Source organism: Hyla sarda, chromosome 7 (assembly GCF_029499605.1).
Source record: "Hyla sarda isolate aHylSar1 chromosome 7, aHylSar1.hap1, whole genome shotgun sequence".
Taxonomy (NCBI): domain Eukaryota; kingdom Metazoa; phylum Chordata; class Amphibia; order Anura; family Hylidae; genus Hyla; species Hyla sarda.
Window position 1 is genome coordinate 116,239,409 of NC_079195.1, and position 25,974 is coordinate 116,265,382.

General features: G+C 40.9%; 1 protein-coding gene and 1 long non-coding RNA gene across 4 annotated transcripts in view; one reads left to right on the top strand and one right to left on the bottom strand.

The window, feature by feature from the left end:
* Positions 1-25,974, bottom strand: part of LOC130282353 (uncharacterized) — a 72,926-nt gene that overhangs the window by 45,430 nt on the left and 1,522 nt on the right. The gene's annotated exons all lie outside the window — the stretch shown is intronic.
* Positions 1-25,974, top strand: part of SCD (stearoyl-CoA desaturase) — a 55,969-nt gene that overhangs the window by 10,765 nt on the left and 19,230 nt on the right. Inside the window, exons 1-4 of one of the 2 annotated variants that reach the window (XM_056530507.1) lie at positions 5,998-6,233; positions 17,760-18,021; positions 22,562-22,692; positions 25,288-25,493. In XM_056530507.1, the coding sequence (XP_056386482.1) occupies positions 17,778-18,021; positions 22,562-22,692; positions 25,288-25,493 (581 nt within the window). In that variant the 5' untranslated portion in view covers positions 5,998-6,233; positions 17,760-17,777. Of the gene's footprint in view, positions 1-5,997; positions 6,234-17,759; positions 18,022-22,561; positions 22,693-25,287; positions 25,494-25,974 lie in introns of those variants that run through there. The other variant, XM_056530506.1, reaches the window with a different exon arrangement.

A 25,974-nucleotide genomic window follows, 5' to 3' on the forward strand; every position in this document is an offset into this window, starting at 1 on the left:
ATCTCCTAAAGATGGATAACCCTGTAGGTATACCCCCCTAGATAGACCCACAGGAGTTAGTTGACCCCTAGATAGTTGCCCCTGTAGGTAGATCCTCTAAATAGTTGCTCTCTGTGGCTACACGCCTGTAGGTAGTTGCCCCCTGTAGGTAGACCCCCTGTATAATTGCCCCCAGTCGGTATATCCTCCAGATAGTTGCCCCCTTGTCATAAATAAAAGACAAAAACAAACACCCATACTCACCTTCCTCCTGCCAGCTCCAGCCCAGTCCACAGCATTGCCTCTCTCTTCCTCCCCCACTCTACAGGCACACAATGACATCACTCACATGTCTGAGCTGCTTGTGGCCCTTTGTGGCTAAGGGAATAATACTGTCAGCAACCACAAGAGAGACTAACAGGGCAAGGAAATAATGTCTCTCTGCTCTGTCAAACATACAATCGATTGTAGCATTTAACTATTATATGTGTCATTATGTTTACAGTTAAATGCAGAGCACGTGGGGGCAGTACAGGGATGGTTAGGAGGTATGGGAACAGTGTTTCTGCTGTGGAAAAATTGAAGGAACGCCGTTCCCATGCGTTCCTGTAGGACTCAAGCCCTGTCTATACCACAGCAAAATGGCCATAACATATACAATGGCATAATGTTAAGAAAGTCTGTAATAGTAGTTTACTACTAAACACTAATATGAGACAATGGTCAAACTATATTAAGTACACAGAGTCACGTAAAATAGGAGTGGTACATTCTACTGTATTTACACCGCTTGACTGTTTCACTTTACTTTGTCTGCTAATATAGCATGACTGGTATCTCTTATTTGTGTTAGTGGTTTTCTGCTATACCATAAAATTCCTTAAAGGGGTATTCCAGTAAGGCCACATTTTTAAAGTGGAGTTAAAGGGGTATTCCAGGAAAAAAAATTTTTTATATATATCAACTGGCTCCAAAAAGTTAAACAGATTTGTAAAATACTTATATTAAAAAATCTTAATCCTTTCAGTACTTATGAGCTTCTGAAGTTAAGGTTGTTCTTTAATGTCTAAATCATCTCTGATGACACCTGTCTCGGGAAGTGCCCATATTAGAAGAGGTTTGCTATGGGGATTTGCTTCTAAACTGGGCGTTTCCCGAGACAGGTGTCATCAGAGAAGATTTAGAAAGAAAAGAACAACCTTAACTTCAGAAGCTCATAAGTAGTGAAAGGATTAAGATTTTTTAATAGAAGTAATTTACAAATCTGTTTAACTTTCCGGAGCCAATTGATATATAAAAAAAAGTTTTTTCCTGGAATACCCCTTTAAAATGTGTTAAAAAACAAAACAAAAACAAAAACATGCTAACCTACTGCAATCTCTTGCAGCTGCCGTGCCAGAGACTCCCAATCCCCACTGCTCTTTGTTTTCTCTGATGTCAACTACACAAAATAAGCCTGTCTGGGCAATCACTGGCTAAGGTGGATCACCACTGCGGCCAGTTACAGGACGTGCGGACACTTCCTGCAGGGTCAACATGTCATATGAAATAGGGAAGAAGCATGGACCAATAACAATAGGAATCACAGCAGGTGTTTATGCTTCTCCTTTTTTTTATTTTTTTTATTTATCATTTAACCCCACCAGGACCAAAGGCGTACAGGTACACCCTCACGTCCTGGGACTTAAGGACCAAGGGCATACCTGTATGCCTTCGGCGTTTTTATTCACTGCCGGTAACCGGGTGGTGAACGGAATGAGATGCCTGCTGAAATCGTTCAGACCGTCGATCTACGGCAATTCCGGGTCATGCTGGTCTCCAATCCCCCTGAAGGAATAGGAGTGAGGTGGCAGGGGTGCCACCCCTCTTATCCCTGCTATTGGTGGGTCAGAAGCGACCGAACAATGGCAGATCGATGTAGTTAAAGTTCGGTTCCTCCGCTTTGCCCACCCACGGTAGTCCGGGCAGGGGGGAACTGCTCTGCAAGCGGTGGCAGCAGTGGTTCCTTACCAGCGGTGGCGATCAGCGGCGGGAGGCCCCTGGTGCGGCGGCGGCGATGAGGTGCGGCGATATTGCCTAGCAACATCTGGGATTTGTAGTTTTGCTAAATTTAGAGGGCTACAGTTTGGAGATCACTGTTCAGTGGTCTCTAAACTGTGGCTCTCTAGCTCTTGCAAAACTACAACTCCCAGCATGCCCACACAGCAGTTTGCTGTCTGGGAAGGCTGGGATTTGTAGTTTTGCAACATCTGGAGGGCCACAGCTTGGAAATCAATGTGTGGTGGTCTCTAAACTGTGGCCCTCTAAATCTTGCAAAACTACAACTCCCAGCATGCACAAACAGCAAACGGCTGTCTCGGCATGCTGTGATTTGTAGTTGCGTGCCTCCAGCTGTACATTCACACGGGAGGGTTTACAGTGAGTTTCCTGCTTCAAGTTTGAGCTGCGGCAAATTTTCCATCACAGCTCAAACTCCTAGCGGAAAACTCGCTGTAAGCCCCCGCTACACTACATAAAATAAAGGGTAAAACACCCTTACACCCCTCACACTGTCCCCCCCCCCCCCCCCCCCCCCAATAAAAATGAAAAATGTCTTGTACGGCAGTGTTTCCAAAACAGAGCCTCCAAATGTTGCAAAGTTACAACTCCCAGCATTGCCGGACAGCCACAGACTGCCCAGGCATGCTGGGAGTTTAGCAACAGCTGAAGGCACCCTGTTTGGGAATCACTGGCATAGAATGTTTTGGTAGCGGATGCAATTGTAATGCTTGCATCCGGGTACACCGCTATGCAAATCCCTAATGTAGGCCTCAAATGCGCATGGCGCTCTCTCACTTTGGAGCCCTATAATATTTCAAGGAAACAGTTTAGGACCACATATGGGGTATTTCCGTACACGGGAGCAATTGCGTTACAAATTTTGGGGGGCTATTTCTCCATTTACCCTGTATGAAAAGAAAAAGTTGGGGTCTACACCAGCCTGTTAGTGTAAAAAAAAAAAAATATGTTACACTAACATGCTGGTGTACCCCCATACTTTTCATTTTCCCAAGAGGTAAAAAGAAAAAAAGGCCCCCAAAATTTTTAAAACAATCTCCTGATTACAGAAATACCCATTATGTGGGCGTAAAATGCTCTGTGCTGCCTAAATTGGTGATTTGCACAGGGGTGGCTTATTTTACAGCGGTTCTGACATATATGCAAATAAATAAATGCCCACATGTGACCCCATTTTGGAATTTACACCCCTCACGGGAGCATTTATACCCCACAGTTGTCCGACAGATTTTTGGAACAGTGGTCCGGGAAAACGAAAAATTAAATTTTTCATTTGAACAGCCCACTGTTCCAAAGATCTGTCAAACGCTAGTGGGGTGCAAATGTTCACTGCACCCCCTTATTACATTTCGTGAGGGGTGTAGCTTCCAAAATGGGGTCATATGTGGGGGGGGTCCACTGTTTTGGCACCATGGGGTGTTAAGGCTCACTGTACCCCCTCTTAAGTGCCTTGAGGGGTGTCCAAAATAGTATGCCATGTGTTTATTTATTAATTTTTTTGCTGTTCTGGCACCATAGGGGCTACCTAAATGCAACATACCCCTCAAAAACTATTTCAGCAAAATTCACTCTCTAAAATCCCATTGTTGCTCCTTCCCTTCTGAGTCTTGTATTGCACCAGAAGAGCACTTTACATCCACATTTGAGGTATTTCCTTACTCGACAGAAATTGGGTTACAAATTTTGGGGGCTTTTTCTCCTTTTACCCCTTGTAAAAATTCAAAAATTGGGTATAGATTCATAGTCCTAGTTAATAATATACTGTCCTATATTAATAAATAACAATTAATAATGACTAGTAATTTAAGAATGTGGTAGCACATAGTGTAAATGCGGAAATTCCACAAACAAAATTTTGTTTTGATTTTTTTTAAGCTTGTATGTGTGGAGAGTTTGTCTTTATTGTTTATTTATGTATTTAGGCATGTATTTATTTATTTATCTATCTATCTATTATTTATACTAGAAGCACACCTGCAGCGTTGGTGAATGACCTGTGGTTAGGGTTGCCACCTTTCTTACCAAAAAAATACCTGTCATGGTAATTTGCATAATTAATTATACATGTGCGACATCACAGAATTATGATTGCGGGGGAAATTTTGTTCTATTCTGACCTCTATAACTTTCTTATTTCTCCTTATAAAGGCCTGTATGAGGGATCATTTTTCTGTGCCCCAGTATCATTTTTGTTTTGATGGAACTTTTTGACAGCTTTTCTTAAAATTTTGTTAAACTAGCTGAGTACCCGGCGTTGCCCGGTTTTTCCTTCCTAATCCTTGTTGGGGAGGAAAATCAACAAAGGAGGAAGCTTTTGACTTCAAATCCCATCCTCATATATTGTTGTCATATCCCAACCCCATATCATGTCCCCATATCCCGTCTTCATATCTCAACCTCATATCCCAGCCTCATATCCCGTCCATATGTCCCATCCTCATATCCTGTCCTCAGGTGGGACTGATTTATGATGAAGATATTGTAAGCTGAAAATAGAAGGGGACGTGGCTTTTTGGGACTGGGCGTGATTTGAAAGCCAGATTGATGCACAAAAAGGGTAGAGAATAAAAGGGGTGGGGCTTAAACAGTGGGTGCAGTGCCACCCAGCTCATCAATATTCCTCCCCTCCCTCCGCCTCTCCCTCTTCATTACAGAGCGGGGAGAAGAGGGAGAGGTGGAGGGAGGGAAGGAATATTGATGAGCTGGGCAGTGCTGCGGGCAAAAACGCTGACGTCAGAGTGCCAGTTAGCCCGGCCGGTCCAAGTTAGCACCGAATTAGCATATACGAAAAATAGAAGATTACGGCCAAACGGCGAGGCGGATCCGGGCACGGTAAGCATCAAACTGATTAGCCTCCCCTGCACTACCAGCCAGTACCGCTAGTGCGAGGGGAGCAAGCTGACAATTTTCCTTTAAACAAAAACCCCAACCCTCACAAATGGGGGCAGTTAAGGGTTAAATTAACTATCCTATATTTTAAGTGGACATTTAAGTAACATGTAACCAAGTATTATCGAAATATCTCCAGCCGTTTGTAAGTTATGCAGTAACATATATTTCCCATAGACTTGTATTGGACTTTATGGGGGTGAGTAAGGGTTAAATCACCTATCCTATGTTTGTTGTTGACATATAAGTAACATGTGTGCCAAGTTTCATGTTAATATCTTTAGCCGTTTGGACATGATGCTGGAACATACACACATACACACACACACACACACACACACATTGAGTTTTATATATATATAGATATAGTATAGGTCAGAGTTTCCCAACCAGGGTGCCTCCAGCTGTTGTAAAACTACAACTCCCAGCAAGCCCGGACATCCAACGGCTGTCCGGGCATGCTGGGAGTTGTAGTTTTGCAACAGCTGGAGGCGCTCTGGTTGGGAAACACTGGGATAGTATATGATTCAACATTCCAGGAGTTGGAGGATTGGTTAGATAAATATTGGACAGTATTTTTGATATAAAAATACCGGCAGGGTGATCAAAATACCAGCTGTGCCGGTAAAATACCAGCCAGGTGGCAACCCTACCTGTGGTCTGACATGTTTCAGACCTTCAGGGTGTATTTACACATACAGTCTCCTGCGCCTATTTGATGCACAGGATTTGAAGCAGCAGATGTTATGCTGCAGAGATCAATGTTAACTAAATGACTGACCACAGCACAAAATCTGCAGCTTGAAATCCTGTGTATCACATACCGTACGTGTGAATAGAGTTTAAGGGCTCATGTATGAACTAGAAATGATTTCGATTTCAAGTGCAAGCTTCCTTGAAGCCTATAATATCCGGCCGAGTCATGCTCTGGGTAATCGAGGGTTAATAGCTGGAGGTGTGTGCTCAGATTCCGGCTTGTAGAGCAGTCAGCAGATGGCTGGCGACCAATGGTAGGATGCAGATCATGTGGCACCAAATTTCACTAACCCAATAGAATGGCCGTTCTCTTACTGGAATAATGTACAGGCATCATTACCATCTCAATCCCCTTACCGTCAGCAACACCACAACAGGCAGCAGAGTACAGCAGGGATCACATGCACCTAGCTGCCTTCATTTCCTTCTCCAGTAGCTGCAGAAGAGCCTGTGCCTCGCCTGTACACAGCAGACATCCCTGCAGTATATTACAGGATATTTCCAAGGCTGCAAAAAGAGCTGCGCAGATACCAGGATCCAGCACAAAGCAGGTACCAATGCAATGACTGCCTGGCACAAACATCTCCTGCAGAGGGTGACGACATCCACCACATAGACTGCTTTGTGCACATTACACATGAAGCTTAAATAAGGAGCGATCTAGTTTATTCTGTTATTTATTCTATTATTTATCAGTATGGACTATGCTTTTTTTTCACTACAATGTCTTTTTGTTGTTTTTTTTTTTTTTTATACCAGTTTTGTATTACTAGAGTGGGCAATGAGGGCAAAATAAATCTAGGACACAGCCATAAGATCCCTGGTGCCATGGCATTATTAATAATCCCTTTTTAGTGCGTCTATATTCGTGTAATGTTATATGGATGCTCCACTAGGAGGAGATGCATAGGATGCTGCAATATTAGACCATGCATGTATTAGCGCTGGGCTGCATTTGATTGATACAGATGTCCTCTATCCATTCTATTAGCGATACAATGTATACGATTGTGGTTGATGCAGCAGACAGGATAAGGGCCGATCTAATAACACGGAGGCAAGTGATGTCCATTTTGATGTTAATTTATGTAAATTTGTTCATTCTATATTAGGCTGCAGTTCTTCTTTGCTGCATAAATAGGCGAATGGTGCGGCACCTTGGAAAGGACATACAGTAGAATTTTTAATATGTCTGATTTCACCGTCACACCCCCCCTTAGGTAAAAAAAATTATAATAATATTGATGAACATATCATAATACATCAAAAGGTAGCCTGACAGTATTTTCTATTAAATAAGCATAAAGGGACTGTGTGTACGCAACACCTACTATACATCCATTGTGCCCTCTTTCTGCCATCATTAACCACAGGCTGGCTGGCCTGCTTTCCTGACTAATCCAGGAGGTGGGCTAGTATGCAGATGAAATAAATGATGTATACAAGTAACACATTTCAGGAAAGTTATCTGTGCTTGCATTTGTTTCTGGTAGGTGGACTTACCTGTTTAGTTTCATGTATTGTGCAAGGGAGCAGGCCTTTGTTCATAGACTGTCTTTTATGTTGCTGCGTTGCAGTCGTTTTTTTTCATTTGTGCTAATTGTTACAATGCGACATCATGTGTCGGGATTACTGCATGCAGCATCTAACATCAGTGGGAGCTCACCCACCCATTATAGGAACATCTGTCAATGTAAGAACCATATGACCACATCTGTTAGAAAAGGATCTATTAGAATATGCGGTAAAGAGTGAGAGGCTGTCTGGTTGTCACAATGGAAAGATAATCAACAACCCAAATATGGAACCTAAGCAGAAAGGGATGTTTTGAGGTGGGAGGGAATCCATGTATTTACAGGCATTAAGAATGACTTCCAATATAATATGTTTTTGGATATTAAGATATATTTGCTTTGTTGAGTTTACATAAATGTTTTCAGGAACGTCATAAATAAGTAATTGGCAGATCAATAATTGAGCAGATAAGCCGCTGGCAACTTCAGCTCCCTTATGCAGTCCTGTCTGCAGTTACTGGGTGTTTAACCGCAGGCTGCATTGTTCTGAGGGGTTTTTGCAATGCAGCATTGGGAAATCTGAATTCCAATTGTCTTGAAAGTTTATTATAGGATCCTTAAGGATCACACTGCATAATTTTTGCCGGAAAATTTCTGGCTCGACATTCTGTCTGCGGCAGGCACCAACTCATCGTTAGGTGCAAGTACCACTTGGAAATGCACCGTTTTGATAGACATCATTGCGTATGCCAGTGGATTCAGCCAAAAGAATTGGCATGTCAACTCTTTCTGCTATGGACAGAATTTGAATTTCTGTGCCAAGTGTGCATGGTGTTGCAGAATCCCATTGAAAAAAAAGGGGATTTCTGAGCAGAATTTGAACAAGGCCTTACACTTTTAATGCCACTAGATTCTTTCATACATTAAGGAGTGGCAGGTTCCCCCAAGTTTTACTTAGGACAAAAATTTTGTGGCATTTCATCATAAGCCCTTTTTTCCTGCATGTATTTTGGAACATATTTTAAAACAAAATACATGCAAAACATGAACTATACACATTCCCTTGTTTTCAACAGTAGTTCCCACCTCTTTGGCACCTAACTGCCATGGCTGCTACTTTGTCAGTCAGAACAGGAGACGTTGTATTTAGCATATGGAAAATGCTTTTATTGGGCAGCTCGAATAGCAGTTAAAGAGATTGTTGAGTTGTTGCTATAGCACCCATTGAAACACAACACTCAAAGTTCTCAGGTTTGGTTTATATGTAGAAGTGTTCTGTGTACAATACAAGGGAATGTGCTTTCTCTGAACAAACCCTTCAAAATACACAAACTGGCAAACCCTTCTGTTTGCAGCTAAATAAAGTATCTATAAGGCCCATTCACAGCATGTCTAGTTTAGCACATTGGGCAGGAAAGTCTCCTGGTGTCTCACATTGATCCTAGTAACAGATCTTAGGAAAAATTGATTTATTGTTTGGTGTCCAGGAATAAACCATATCAATCCACAGGGAAAGGTGAATTGTCATAAACCTTATTTCATAGGGCTGGATAAATTCCTTTTGACTGGCAACTATAAACAATGCATAATTTGTTCCTTTAGTCTGAAGTAGAGCTGGGCGGTATTCCGGTTCATACCTAATACCGGTGTGTCTTTTTCTTATGATATGAATTTTTCACATACCGCAATACCGTTTCCATAGCAACCAACTCCAATGCGTGATAGAAACGTAGAGCAACGTCCGGCCGCACAGCATCTCTGGGAAGTGCAGTCTGAGCCACACTGAACTGACTGTGAAAAGGTGGGAGGGGACCACAACTAAAAAAAGAAATATTATACAGCATGGTGTACATTTGTTGCATTTTCCTAAACAGTTAGAAAATAAAGTATACCAACATATACCCGTTGAGAGAAGCCATAATGATACTTTTTGGCCTCCATTGCATGAACGGAGGCTTATGGATACATATGAAAACGGCACAGAGAGTGTAGCATATACTCCAAATATAGGGCTCTGACACAGTGGGGGGGAGGTAATGAAAAAAGTGTGAAATGTATTTTGTGAAAACTGAATGACTTCATCTTTTCACACATCACTGATAAATAAATCTGTTTTTTTGTGTTTAAAATGAGGAATCCTTCTGCTTAAAACTGATATGAATTTCTGGAAATTTTCCACTGTAGAAAATGTTGGCGCACTCCATATGTAAAATGAGCCACTCTTTAAAAGAGGCGTATCATGTAATATGCATCCATATGCAACCAACTGTAAGTCCTCTTTAAAACAGAGGAGACAGCTGCCGTGACAAGTCTTCAGACCAATGTTAATAATAGGTTACAGTAAAAAAAAAAACTATAAAAAAAGGATAAAAGATTCTCTAAACAATGAAAAAAAGGTTTAAAACACCTTTTCAAATCATTCCACAACATTTCCATGTAATACAGAGCAATACAGTACACGTGGTTAGTTTGAGTGTCAGAAAACGTATGTTTTTTTGTGATTTTAGTCTACATATAACTCCGCCAAAAACCTATGCTACAAATAGAAAAATTAAACTAGGTTTGTATACGCCCTGGATAAAGTTTTCATGCGGGGATCCAAGCCACTTTTTGTGAACAAGTCTGTTTTTTGGGGAAAAAGATGTTTAATGCTGAAAACATGTCACCTATATGCTGGAAATGCACCTTCATGATTTTCAACAGTTTTCATGAGTAAACAGAACATTGATATTTTTTGTCATTTTAAGAGAGTTGTCTTCCCTGTATACATTTGAATAAGTAAGCCATCGATTATCGCGGCGCGATTACACACCATTTCCTGAAGCAAGTTCCTTTTAGATCCCATTTCTGCTGCATGGAAGGAATGCAGAAAGGCCGCTGTTGTATTTACGCGCTGCCGTTGTTGTGTATACACATCTTTTAGGGATAAGCAAATGTCTTGCCTCGTGTTCACAATTCTGTTTGTACTGAATATACTACACTATGGAGCGCTCCTCCTCTTTCTTATGGATTATCACGAAAAATGTCAAACTAGTATTACGGAGAACTCATCCTGAGGTTGAGGATTGGCTTCCCATGATGTCATCAATAAAACAGATTAAGACGAAACCTGCATTTCTACTATTCAGGATACACTGTACTTTCATCAGAGGAACACTTCTCAACAAAACAGCAATTTCCTACTGACAAAGACAGGACGTGATCCATTTACAAAAATGCAGTCATGACAGAATATTGCACTTAAACTTACTGACCTAGTTATTTATAACCACAGCATTCCATGTTCTCTGAACTCCAGTAAATCAACTGATAGAATGAGAATAAACCCCTATGTTCTCATAGTAGGCTCAGTTTACGGTTTTTATCAGTATAGCTTTACTATACACCATACACACTACACAACATGTATAGTGTCTACGGTATCAGGGAAGGCTCTAAGTGACCAGGGGAATGCTTGACCTGGCCATATTGTGAATGGCATTCAACTTTCCTGACAAGACTATTAATTGAAATACAGATATGAAATATTACTTTTATATGTACGTCTTTCTAGTATTTTTTTTTATTTCTCTCGCGTCTTTAGCTCCCCCTTCCGTTTTTTCTTCCTTATTGATTCTTTAGGGTGGCACTGTACCTACTGTATAACATTAGTAGACCACTGCTATTTTTACCCAACTATTAAAATTTGAATCCAGGCCTTAAAATCTTTCCCCATTTATTACTTTTTAAAGGGGTACCACGGGGAACTAAACCCATAGCCCATCCTTTCCCTCTCACCAACTTATGTATTTGTCTAAACATCATTTATTAGTTACATAGAGCAGTTTCTCTCTTTCGGCTGTCACTCACATGCAGGGAGTGAGAGAAAAACATAATTCTCAAATCCACCTTGTCTTGGTGAAAAACCCCTCACTCACCTCACCTAGCCCCCACCCTTCAGGACAACACCACATGATGATTTCTTTCTGGTCTAGAGCTCTGGCTGTACAGCCACACCTTCCCACCCCTCCCTGTGTGAGTAGCTTTTGAGCCGTGAGAGAAAAGCTGTGCAGATAGCTGCTGTTTTTCTGCTGAAGATCTAATCACTGACTGCTGCCATTCAGAGCACAGCAAGATTTATTGCTGGAGGAAGGATAGTCTGAAAGAAAAGACATATACAGTATGTGTGAGCTGCAGTGTAAGCATGCACACAGACAGTGAAAGCAGTTGGCTGGCAGCCATTACATAGAGCTGCACTGACTTCTGGGAGTTGTAGTCTGTGCTGCAAACAAGGAAAATGTATTTAGGAGACATCAGGGGCCAAAGGAGCTGCCAAAACCACATGGACAACTGTAGGGGGCACAGAACAGGTATTGTGGTGGCTTTGGGGCATTTTTATTTTTATTAACTTCCCTGGAGTACCCCTTTTAATAGTTGGGGTTTCCTTTATACAAACTGATACTATAGCCCGTAATGTGAGCAACATCCATTTTAAAATAGGCTCTGTATACACATCATGCTAAGGCTCACAATTTATCCATAACAGGATATCCACCAGGCCTGGAAAAACTCAGAAGGTCAAACATACACTGATTATAAAGAGATGGCCTAGTGCCCAATGATCAGGGATGGGAAAATTCCTTTAATGCAAACTACAACATTATTTCCCATGGGTAACCACAGAAGAGAAATCTTTACATGTGACAAAAACATGGTCTGCCATGACAGTCTTATTTTTTGGTAATGGTGAATATCTCACTTCAATTTATGATGCACCAGAAGTGTAACCAGTGTAACCCAACTGTTCCCATCATAATTTAAATGAAACCACTTGTTTTAGGGGAACTTGTTATAGTGATAGTGGAGTGACTCATGATAAGCTTACCTATTTAAGCATGCATATAGAGATAACTGTGTCAGGGTGCTTTGCATATGTTAATCTGAGGCAAAAACTAGGAGTAAGGTTAGCATTCCACTGAGATTTTTCAGGCAAAAATGCCCATTTTGCCCTTCAGCGTTTTTTCTATGAAAAAACACCGCTGCAAGTCATTAGTGAACTGCAAAATGCCAGATCCACTTGCATTTTTCATTTTGCCGTTTTTTTAATCCTTTGGGCATTTTTCAGCTATTTTGGCCTCAGAGGCTGGTATTCAAAAACATCCTCAAAATCCTCATTTGGCGTTTTTATCGTGAAAATCTTGGCGTTTTCCTCACATAGAAGTCTATAGGAGTGAAAAGATGCCAAGAAAAACGCCATGTGGGTTTTAACTTTGGCGTTTTTGACAGCAGTTTTTATTCTTTTTTTGTACTTTAGCGATCCAAAGAAGTGATGGAGATACCTTTTTTAGTAAAATTTTGCAGGGTACCAACATTTTGTAGGGGTAAAATTGCATTTAACGAAATTTATCTTTTTTTTTTATAAATTTTTTTAAATAAATTTTTAAAAAGGGATCAATTTATGTGTGCAGGCAGGGCACTAAGAATGTAGCCGACAATAATAAAAATGTAGCGTGAGTGTGGTTTTTTTTTTATTTTATTTTTTCTAATTTTTTTAGGTAGTACTACTACTCCCAGCATGGAACACACTGTTCCATGATGAGTAGTAGTACCTGTACTAATTGACGATCGCCCCAGGTCCGTTGCGATCCTCCTGAATAATGTATAGATGTGGCCGTGCACTCTTCTATGGTCCCCTGCACTGCCGTATATATATACACCTATTCATATTTCCCAGAAAGCTGTGATTGGCCAGATGGTTCCAGCTAATCACAACTCACTCTAAGCCTAAAAAAACACAATGCAAAAACCTCAGTGGAATCCTAATGCAGCCTAATGCAGACAAATTTTATAGGAATCTTTCCTATAAAGTTCCATTACTTTATAATCCCCTCTTGACATTGGTATAAAAAAAACTTCATTAAAATAGACCAAAGTGGCTTACAAGTAACACAAATTAATAAAATACACATTATACTGAATGGTTCCCAAAAACCGTCACACCAGTCAACACTGGTCAAACTGTTTAAAACTGTAGTTGATTAAAGAAATAGAATCTTCATTTGATATCCAATACACATTGTCAGTCTGTATATCAAAGTGCATTGAAGCAACATTGTTAATTATTAGATGCATGAAAGGGAAGAGGGTAGGCATAATTAAATGCTATTGGGGCGGGGGGGTGCAGAACGTTTATCAATGTTGGCTGTAGGATGCTATTTTTTTCTGGCAGAATTTTGGGGCCTTTTTGCCTAACTTGTGCCAAATTTACTATAAAGGCGCATTGACCTAATAAATATTGCGCCTTTTGAATTTTAGCTCATATTTCGCTGGTTCCAGCCACTATGGAAAGGTTGTCTGGACGTGAAATAAATCTTAACTTTTTTTTTTTTCTTAGATTGATGCCTCTTTTTAGATAGATGTGCCCTTTTGTTTAAAGGCGGACATAATAAATAACGTGCACTGCATCTAAAAAGGCGCACCTCTGGATTTCCCAGTTATCTTACAAAAAGGGCATATATTAAAAAGGCACATAAACACGTTGCGCACTTTTTTGCCACCACAAAAACGGTATAAATGCAATAGTAAATGTCCCCCTATAGCCCAAATGCCTGGTCAGGCCAAAAAAAGTTTAAAAGTGGAAACACCCTTCAAAGCATCATGGTCCTAAATTTCAAGACCATTTGTTAGCACTTAAAGGGGTACTCCTCCCCTAGACATCTTATCCTCTATACAAAGGATAGGAGATAAGATGTCTGATCCCTGCTGCACCTGGCGTTCGTTTAGAGCATCAGGTGCAGTGCCGGAGGCTTGCATTGAGGGGGCGTGGCTGTGATGTCACGAGTGGGGTGTAGACGTGACTAACCTCTGCCACGCATCGCCAGTCATCCAGCACAGAGTCATCCGGCTCCGTGCATCCGATGTCTAGGGTGCTGCAGCCGAGATCGCGGGGGTCCCCAGCAGCGGGACCCCCGTGATCAGACATCTTATCCCCTATCCTTTGGATAGAGGATAAGATGTCTAGGGGCAGAGTACCCCTTTTATGCTGTACTTTTAAATAGATGCAAATGGAATCCATGTATAAGTAATATCTGGTTGAAATCACTCTTTGATGTCCAAAAATACCACTAGGAGTAACATCACTTCAATAAGCGCACATCAGAGCAGCTGACTCCAAATATGTGAAAGGACATCCAGTCTGAATAAATAGTTTTGTTTGCTTTCTTAAAGGTGTACTCCAGTGAAAAACAATCTTTCAAATCAACTGGTGCCAGAGAGTTAAAGGAGTACACCGGTGCACACTTTTCTCATTTTATCCCGTCCGGGCTGCAAAATAAAAGAAAACACACTTTCTCTTACCTGCCAACGAGCCCCCGGAGCTCCGGTGCACTCCGGTACAGGTGTTGTTCGGTCCCCGGGCTGTATTCTTCTTACTTCCTGTTAGCCCGGCACGTCACACGGAGCTTCAGCCTATCACCGGCCGAGGCGGGACATCGCTGCGGTTGGTGATAGCCTGAAGCTCCGTGTGACGTGCCGGGCTAACAGGAAGTAAGAAGAATACAGCCCGGGGACCGAACACCTGTACCGGAGTGTACCGGAGCTCCGGGGGCTTGTTGGCAGGTAAGAGAAAGTGTGTTTTCTTTTATTTTGCAGCCCGGACGGGATAAAAGGAAAAAAGTGTGCGCTGGAGTACTCCTTTAAACAGATTTGTAAATTATTAACAAATCTTAACCCTTTCAGTACTTATCCGCTTGCTGTATACTACCGAGGAAGTTAAGTAGTTCTTTTCAGTCTGACCACAGTGCTCTCTGCTGACACCTCTTTCCATGTCAGGAACTGTCCAGAGCAGGAGAGGTTTGCTATGGGGTTTTGCTCCTGCTCTGGACAGTTCCTGTCACAGACAGAGGTGTCAGCAGAGAGCACTGTGGTCAGACAGAAAAGAACAACTCACCTTCCTATGTAGTATTCAGCAATTACTGGAAGGATTAAGATTCTTTAATAGCAGTAATTTACAAATCTGTTTAGCTTTCTGGAGCCAGTTGATATGGAAAAAAAATGTTTCCCACCGGAGTACCCCTTTAAAGAAAAAAAAAGTACTTTGTCTAAAAAGAGTTTTATACACCGAAAAGAACTTTCCTATGTGTATGCTCCAAAGTATGTGTAAATATGTGTAGCTCAAGGGGTTCACACAGCACAACAATTAATAATAGCACCTAAAGGTGTGAGAACCCCACCCGAAACACTGTGAAACCCCAAATAAAATAATGACAATATAAATGAAGTAGTCAGCTAAGATATAGAGGTTAAAAATATAATTATTTATTACAATGTTAAAAAAAATGCATACAGAATCAATTCATTGTAGATATAAGTTAAAAGAGTAAAAAGCAAGGTGGATGCTGGGGTGAAGGGTCCTGTGTACCTGGCCGAGAGTGTATATAAAATATATAGATACAAAAATGGTGGATAGAAAGCCTGAAGCTGCTGGTAAAGTGCTAGTGCCAATCAAGAGCTGATAAGTTGCAGCTAGAGAACGTTGTGCAAAATAGGGGGTGGTGAAAAAAACAAGCGTGTGCAGGGATATAGGGGTGCTATGTAGGTGAATAACACATCACAAATAGCACTCATTGAAAGTAAATGGTGCTAGTAATAAAGCAAGGTGTGATAGCAACAATAACTAAAAAAGTATGGTGTAAATAATAAAAAAAAATCTGTGCAGAAAAACCAGGGGAAGGTAGCACAAAGGGCAAATGGTATAGCAGCAAAGATGAAAGTAAAGGTGACCAGTGCCGATTAGCAGCAATGAGGTATTAAAGTAGCAGCAGACAAATGTAAAGAAATATATGGAGAAAAACAGGCTTAAACATAGACATAGGACACAGGACTCACCACAGCCCACCTCCACAACTCCGATGCGTTGAATAAATAGTATTGTTGGCCTTCTTAAAGGTGTACTCCAGTGAAAAACAATATTTTTCAAATCAACTAGTGCTCTTAACCCTTTCAGTACTCATCCACTTGCTGTTACTACCGAGGAAATTAAAGGACAACTGTAGTGGAACGCTTTTTATATATTTCCATTCCCGGGCCTCAAAAATAAACAAAATAAACTTATACATACCTTCCTACGAGCCCCCGTTGGTCCGGCACAGGCCTCACGGTCCGGCAGTGCTGACCTCATTCCACTTCCTGGGGACGGGGACGCCGCAGAGCCTTCGGCGTATCACCGGCCGCAGCGATGTCCCGCCCCGGCCTGTGATAGGCTGAGCCCACTGTCATGTAAGGAGCTCTGTCATGCAACAGATCTGTGGCTGTCATGCACCCAGCGCAGAAATCTAAGCCAACTCTGAGATGGTTTAAATATCTGTTACATTTGCTGTGACAAATTGGGCCTAAAGTCGCATGTGAGCTTAGCCCCCTTGCTACCATAGTTGCATGACACTTAAAGGAGATTTGTTGTGCTCTGAACTTTATCCCGCTGGGGCCCCCCCGGGATCTCCTGTGCGGGGCCGCGGCAATGTATAGGAAAGGGGGCATTCCGTCCCTGCATGATGCAGCAGTCGGCACGCCACTTCCTATACATTTCCTTTCCTGTACATTGCTGTGGCCCTGTACAGGAGATCGCGGGGGCCCCAGCACTCGGCCCCCCCGCGATCTAAAACTTTTCCCCTATCCTTTAGATAGGGGATAAATTTCAGAGTACTACAGATCTCCTTTAAAAAAAATGTAAAATACTTCAGATGATTTGGCATGTGACATGCATCAGTCCCCTAAAACACACTTTACATAGAATTGCGCAGAACTTATAAGAAAGCCATATTAGTAAGTCTTGCAAAAAACAGTACATGTTCTGACACTAATAGTTTGGTGCATGGAAATGAATGGATCCCCCAGGGGTAAACTGTGCTGGTTGGCCATTTTTCCTACATATACCACAAGTGTAGGATAGTTCTTAGATGTAAACTTAGCCTAAGTAAGAGAAGAAGAAACAAATCTGTGAATAAATACATATGACAGTAACAGCTGTGTGTATAAAGCAGGCATGGCAGGGTACAGAGGCCATATGTCTCCCAAATTCGGAGCTGCACAGCATCTGTTAACTGCTGTACAGTCTTTGTCCATTGCCATTATATGTACATATTTTCTCTTAAATAAGTGCCTTTTTACATATGGGGGAATTTATCATTGTATTTAGACTATAATTTAGCTCTAAAGTTGTCTCGTAATTTGTTGCAGTAAAAAATTTTTCATGTACCTTTTTTAAGTAGATGATTTTCTCATGACTGTGTGTGTATGGCCAAATCAAGTTGTTTTTCTGCGGTGGTCATGAACTTTATGTGAGACTTTTGGTGAAAATTGCACATTTTGTCGCATAACCCTCAATTTGTTGAATATGTACACCAGCCCTGATCTGACTTACAAAACTGGCTGTGAACAGTATTTATAAAAAGTAGCACAATAAATGTGTCCTAGTACCATATTATTCACATGCCATGCAACCATCTAATAAATTTGCTTTCCAAACTTTGACATTGTTATTGAAGAAAGAATATGATTTTTGTACCATTTTTTTCCTCTTCTTCTTAGTGTTGATCCACTGTTATTATGATGTATCGGGGGAGTCAGACAGCCACATGTGTGGAAACTCCTAAAGCAAATATGGAGGACATTGGACAAGATCGTGGAATGACAGATGACATATTTGACACAACCTATGCTGAGAAGGAAGGTCCCAAACCTCCCATGAAAATAGTATGGAGAAATGTCATTCTGATGACTTTTTTACATATTGGGGCATTTTATGGACTCTGGTTTATCCCATTGGCGAAACCTGCTACGCACGTTTGGAGTAAGACGCTCTTTTCTTTTTACTCTATTTATAGTTTTAGTTTTTTTGTTTTTCTTTTACAGTCGAATGATTCTTATGCTAAGATTATTTTTACCCACAAATTGCTGTTTATTGAAACTCCATAGATTCCCTGTTACAGTAGATTTGAGACCTCGATCTCTGCGCTACAGACAAACTTGAAACAGAGCCTGTTACATGCTGTGATAGATTTAAAGGAGTAGTCCAGTGGTGACTCAGTGGTGAACAACTTATCCCCTATCCTAAGGATAGGGGATAAGTTGCAGATCGCGGGGGGGTCCGAGCGCTGGGGCCCCCTGCGATCTCCTGTACGGGGCCCCAGCAGCCCGCGGGAAGGGGGCGTGTCCTCCGCACGAAGCGGCGGCCGACACGCCGCCTCAATACAACTCTATGGCAGAGCCGAAGCGCTGCCTTCGGCAATCTCCGGCTCTGCCATAGAGATGTATTGAGGTGGTCGTGCGGGGGTCGACACCCGCTATCTGACCTGAGAGCCTGGCCCCCGTACAGAGAGATCGTGGGGGGCCCCAGCGGTCGGACCCCCCGCGATCTTAAACTTATCCCCTATCCTTAGGATAGGGGATAAGTTTTTCACCACTGGACTACCCCTTTAAAGAATTCATGGTATTTTTACATGGAACTATTTCATGATATTATCAAATTAGTCGTTGGCATGTCCTGGATGTGTTGCACTATGGACACCAGCGGTGCGACCTCACTGAGATCCGTCAGGTTCTGGTGAGTTGCCTATTATTTTGATGGAAAGAATAGCGCTTCATGTAGTGCTGCTTTTTCATAAAGAACAACTACAAATAGTGAATCCAGGTTATTTGTGAACATATCCTTATTTACTTCCGTTTTGGGTAAAGACCAGTGGACTTTATTCATATAAGCCCTTTATTAAAATTTAATTTCTATTTCATAGTATTGTCATTTACTGCTTCTTTAGTGGTGGCCTTCACCTGTAGGGAACGGGAAACTATGCCGCCTGGCCATCTCTAACCTTTTTGCAGCCAGCAGAGATGGTCGGGCACTGAAAAGAGAGGAATCAGCTGTGTTGTACAATTTGCATAAGTCCATTGACATTAATAGGGGATGCGCAAATTGTGTAGCACTGAGAGCTACACTGTTTACGAAACTCTGTTAGTTATGTAGATAGCATAGCTCGTGGACTATGCCATGTATGCAGCTCTCATTAATGTCAATAGGAGTTATTCATATTGTATAACTAGTCAGCTCTGCTGTTTTCAGTGCCTGACTATCTCCACCAGCCACAAACAGGCTAGAGAAGACCAAGTGGCCATATTTTTTATTCGTGGGTAAACTTTCAAGGACATGGTAAAATACAATCAACAGTAATGTTAAAAGGTTTCTTTTTACTATCCATGAGTGTTACCTTAGGGTTAATAACTAGCTGTGACCTGGTGTAGAGCACTCTTCACGTCTCCATGTGGCTTAATTTGTGTTATATCTAATTATGGTTGTATCTTGCGATCATGAGCACACAAGTCATTGAAATTTTCTACTTTGCAGCTGTTGCCTTTATAAAACATTCCAAAATAAGTATTGGCTAAATCATTCATTGTATGTAGGTTTAGGAGTATTCAACAGCCAGAACAGCATTATATCAGTGGGCTGTTGGAATAACACATCAATCCTTCACAGAAGCTAAGGACATTGATTTTAGCAGTAATATCTCAGCGGATTAGATCGTTTTGAGCTATTGCCTATTCATGCGGAGTATAAAAGATGCATAATAAAATGTACTGTATTATTTATTAAGTAGAAGCTGGCCCAGATTCAGGGAGGGGAAGTTAATAGCCATTCTAGGGTAAATCTGATGATTAATCAAGGAAATATGGTTAGAATTCCTTTATCAAAGGGTTAAAGTAAAGGCATGGTTATTGTTTCAACAGGTGAGTAGCAGATATAAAATATTGTCTTGGCTTCCATTGTGGAACAAAGGTATAAGTTCTATGTTACAGCTATGGAGCCCATGGAGTCAGGGCTGAATTTGAACCTGTCACAAACATGTCAGGGTCTTCAAGCCCTCATTCAAGACTTAGACTAAGGGCAGGAAGGGCCTGAAACTTGTCAACTTCAATAGCCCTGTGTAATGTCTGCAGTGTAGACACCTTGATAATGCTAAATTTAAAGGGAAACTGGCAGCTGGTTCACCTGCATTAAACCCAATACACAGGGTTATGGTGCGAGTGAACCAGATTAAAACGATCACTTACCCGGATTGGGTAAACCTGCTTTGCATAATGGAGACAGAACCCGGTTTAACCAACATTCCTGTCTCCTTTCCCTCTGCTCCCATATGCTCACCCATCTTGTGCTTACATGGGCGAAGGGGTCCATGAATATTCATCGGATGGGTGGGCATATTGGAGCAAATGGGAAGGAGGCAGGGATGCTGGATATGCCAGGTTCTGACTCCATTGTGCAAAGCTGGCTATTTACATATTAGGAACGGAGGCTAATACTGAGTCTATCTCCAGAATGGCGGCAACAATCTGGGTGACTGATACATCATTTTAATCCAGTTCGCCTGCACTATAACCCTGTGTATTGAGTATAGTACAGGTGAACCAGCTGTCAGTTTCCCTTTAAAGCGTACCTGTAATTTACTAAAACTTTTTATATAATGTAGATAACATTATATGTATATTTGTAATATACATTGGTAAAAAAAAAAAAAAAAAAAAAAAAAAGTGTATATTTTTGGGTGAAAAAATGCCCTCTTGTCCCTGCAGCTATATTCTGTGAGTCTTGGCTGGGACAAAATACAGAAGTTGTGGGTGGGACAAGCAGGGCTCTGTGCTTGTTCCTGGCTTCTCAATCAGCCTGCTGTGTGAGCCGGAAGCATGTTATAGAGCCTCAGTGCACAGAGCCCACACTGTCTATCTGCCCACACTTCCTGTATTTTGTCTGCATGGAGACACTCAGACAATAGCTGCATGGACAGCATTTTTTCACCCAAAAAATATATACATTTTTTAACTAATGTATATTACAGACTTATCTACATTATATAAAAAGTTTTTGCAAATGATAGTGCCCATTTTACGCACCTGCTGAGCACTGGAGTCTTTCCATGATGTTTGGATCTGATGGCTTTTGGTATCTACAACACCCTTAAAGAGGTACGCCACTGGAAAACATTTTAAGTTAAACAGATTTGTAAATTAATTCTATTAAAAAATATTAATCCTTCCAGTACTTATCAGCTGCTGTATGATCCACAGGAAGTTCTTTTATTTTTGAATTTCCTTTCTGCCTGACCACAGTGCTCTTTGTTGACACCTCTGTCCATTTTAGGAACTGTCCTGAGTAGGAGCAAAACCCAATAGTAAACCTATCCTGCTCTGGACAGTTCCCAGAGAGCATTGTGGTCAGGCAGAGAGGAAATTAAAAAAAAAAAGAACTTCCTGTGGATCATAACAGCAGCTGATAAGTACTGGAAGGATTTTTTAATAGAAATAATTTACAAATCTGTTTAACTTTCTGGCATCAGTATGTTTTCCAGTGGAGTACCCCTTTAAATTATGTCAAAGCCCTCTAAAAGGATAGCACTCTATGCTACAACATAGCAATGCATTTACTTGAAACTGCAATGCAAATGGTAGGAATAAACAATATCTTTTGTAAAGCAAGCTTCTGAAAAAACCTATAGACATAAGTTTATAAAGCTGTCTGTCTGCGCCAGAACTTGTGCTAGAATTTGTGCCAGAATTGAGAAAAACCAGACTAACTCTCCATTTTACTGAGTAAACCCAAAAAAAGGCCGTGGCCGTCTGGGAAAGGGGGCATGGCTGCCAAAAAGGGCGTGTTCCCAACATTTTCACAAAAACCCAACATATTAACTAAGGTTTCCAAAGCAAATTTTGTGAATTTGAGCTGAGGAACACTCCACTCTTAGTAAATCAGGGCCAATATGTAACAAATGGTCACAAGGTCAAAAAGTCACTGTCCATGAAGAACTAATGGAGTGTATTTTTCTGTTTTCTCAATTGTTTGAGGCATTATCCTGCAAATACAGTCATTCAGCCTTTCCTGATGTAATGAGAAAGCAGTTCTGTGAGGTTGGGAAAAATGTATTCACCTTATGTCAGCAAACTGAATAATGGTTGGCCTAAATATCTTAATTTTTTGCTTATGCATTTCTGTGTTGGTACAAAGTCTAGGTGGTTTTGTTGTCTCTTTTAATGATGGGATGAACTCTTTTTGTAATGTTAAGAAAATTATGCATTTTTGCAGGCTTCTAGATACTCTCTAAAACCTGTTGTTTGTCTCATAATGAAAAGCATATAATTTATTTAAAGTACATAATTGCACTGAGGTCAGAGTAACCCTCCTGGGAAATTCTCCTCGACATTGCAGCTTAGAATCTCACTAATGTTCTCATCTTGTGAAAGTCACTGGCTAGGTTACCTGGCTAGGAAATGGGTTTAAACATGAGCATCAGACTCACATATGTCCAGTTTTATGTTCTTGCCAGTAATTCATCATGTTCCCACAGGCCTCTTTTGTTTCATGATGAGCGCCCTGGGAGTGACTGCTGGTGCCCATCGCCTCTGGAGTCATCGTTCCTTTAAAGCTAAGCTGCCTCTTAGGATATTTTTGGCAGTTGCAAATACTATGGCATTTCAGGTAAACATTTCTACGATTTCAAAGCACCCAATATAGAACTATATATACATTTTAAGAAACCTCACATTTACAAAATTAAATTTGCACTATATGTATTTGCACTCAGGGGCGTAGCTATAGAGGTAGCAGAGGTAGCAGTCGTACCGGGGCCCTGGTGTCTAAGGGGGCTCAAAAACACATCCGCCCCATAAGAGATCTTTATTTTAATTGGCATATGGGGCCCTATTGCAGATTTTTCATTGGGGCCCAGAAGCTAGGCCTCTGTTTGCACTATATATGTACTCTGTCAGCCAACCCTTGCCTATGGTAAATTGGCAACCATAAGATTTTGCTAGTTTATCCCGCAAATTTTAACAGCATCCAATAGCAATATATACTCATAGCCCTATTGTCTCCTGCTGATTTTATGGGTATGCCTAAATAAATTGACAGCCTGGGCACCTAGCAGCCTTTTATAGTTGTTTCTTTATAGAGATGGCATGCTCTTTAGGTGAGGCTGAATTGGTGTGGGTAGTCAGAGCTGTCGTATTTATTAATTTTTTCTCACACCCACAACTTTAAAGAGGTATATCCATCTAAATAATGCATGGCATTTTTTAAATTTATAAAATAAAAGCCATACCTTTTTTATTTTTTTTATTTAGAAAAGCTAATTCCAAATATCCTATTAGGAAATTGTGAGTTAACAAAGGAGTGTCCCCCACTTAAAACCCTCATCTATAAGCCAGAGCAGAGTATAGCTAAGAATGTCTCTTACAAGACGACCTGGAATGTCCAAGCATGACAGAGACAACCCACTGACTTCATTGATGATGTAGGTAATTCCTCATTTATCCCTGCAGTGATGCTGCAGGGGAACTGTACATTAGCTGTCCTGTTACTCCATGGACAGTAGCTAATGGCTGGGAGATATGCCCAGTTTGACAGTTTGACAAAAAAGACTGTCTAAAACTATGCTCCTATGTACCAATTATGGCCGTCAAGCATTTAGCCTGCACAACCTACTACAACTGTTCAACTTATAAAAGAAGTAAATAGTAATATGACCTTAGATAAAATAAAAACCATCATTTAATTTTCATACTAAATATAACCTAGTTGATGATGTTACTATTTAGCCCCTCTACAGGAGGCTTATCAAGGGACTTGGTTTAGTAGATTGAAAGACGGTTGTGTATAAGTGGCCTAAAATCTGAAAACATTGTTAAATGGGTATGGTCATTAAAATAATTTTTTTGCATATGATAAAGCGGGTAATTTAAATAAGAATTGTAATTTACTCCCTGTAAAAAAAAATGTTCTTTTATGTCACTTTCATGACCTTATAAATCTGTCTACTAGGGGTCTCCTTTCTGGTCGAGACCACATTCCGTCGAAAGCACAGACTTTGGTCTCCTGCTGGACTGGCCGGAGACCAAACTAAGGAAGTGCTGTCTGGCCAAAGGCAGTGAATAGCACTCACTCTCCCTGTTTCATACACAGGCAGAGAGTGAGTGCTATTCCCTGCCTATGTGAAATAAAATAGAAAAATATTTAAATATTTAACTATTCTGTCCATCCGATATTTCACATATCTCCCACACAGATGCGCAAACACAAATTCAATATAGCGCAGACCCCACAGCAAAGTTCTTCAGCGCTACAGTCCGGAATAAATCACAGAAATACTAACATTTATACCCTTTTAGGGCATCTTCATATTACTGCAGTATGGACCTCCCTGTCCTGCAATGAACACAGTTTTAATATTTCTGCTAATGTGCAGCACATCCTTTTGTGGAGCGCATCCTAATATCAAATCAGCATGGGCTTCCCTTTGGAGGTCTCCAGCGCTGCTTGGGAAAAAAAACCCATAAGTGTTCCGAAGTGTATCACTGAAAACTCTTACATCTATTGAAAGATAATAACTTTTACACCTACTGAAAGTAATCAGAACCAATACTACACAGACTTTTTTGTAATATGGTGGCGTGGGTTTCTTTGTGGAGACCTCCAGCGCTGAAAAACAGAATAATAAAACACCAAAGGGGTCCCAAAATGTATTCTCTTGTGAATGGTTTTAAGCAATGAGAAGTAATTTATTCCAATAAATGCCAATTATTCAGAAAATACTTTGGCACACTGTATCTTTGGGGCAGGCGCCATCCGGAAAACGCCCAGTTTTTCTTTGTTTTTTTAAAATTCATTTCTCTACCTATTCACTGCCTATGGTCAGACAGCACTTCCTGAGTTTGGTCTGCCAGGAGACCAAAGTCTGTGCTTTTGAGCAGACAGAATGTGAAGACCAGAAGGGAGACCCCTTGTGGCCAGTTTCATAAGACAATGAAAGTGACATTAAAAATACATTTTTAGACAGGGAGTACATTATAATTTTTATTTATTTTACCTGCAGTATCATATGCAAAAAATTATTTTAATGACCGTGCCCTTTTAAATGGAAATGGTAGGAAATTCTTAGACTGAGACCTATAGCACTGTATACAAAACATGAACAAGCAAAGAATCTCATAAAATTAGTCCCAAAGGTCATATGGTAGACTTTTTGTAAACAGTGTGCCCTAGTTAAAATATTTGTATTGATTTGTATTGATCTAGAATGACATTTATGAATGGGCCAGAGACCACCGTGCACATCATAAGTATTCGGAAACAGATGCAGATCCTCATAATGCATCAAGAGGTTTCTTCTTCTCTCACATTGGTTGGCTGCTTATGAGGAAACACCCAGATGTCATAGAAAAGGGCAAGAAGCTTGATTTAAGTGATCTTCATGCAGACAAAGTGGTGATGTTCCAGAGGAGGTAAGATTTCTTAAGTCAACCATAAAGCATTGTTAACAAAACAGTTCAACAACTGACTTCTGATAATATGTTTCTTAGTATACAGAAGAATAGCTCACCGTGTGTAGAATGCATTGGGGAGACTAGCTTTGTACAAATGGCAATTGATACAGCACACAACACACAAAGGCCTAATGGCTCTACATTACTTATCCACTATCCATAGTGCTGTATCTTGGGCACTCCTATAGAAATGAATAAAGTGCTACCTCTGAGAGCCGGGGCCCAGTTCTAGAGATCACAGAGGGTCCCAGCGGTTGGACCCCTGATGATTAGAGATTTATCCCCTACCCTTTAAGGTGCCATACAACCCCCATACCACTAGGCTATATTTTCTATGTTTCTCATGGACCTAGAAAGCTATCCATAAGGGCCCAATTCACAATAAAGAGTATACTTTTTGTAGCTAATGCATGTTGAGTGATGCATGTTACTGTATGGT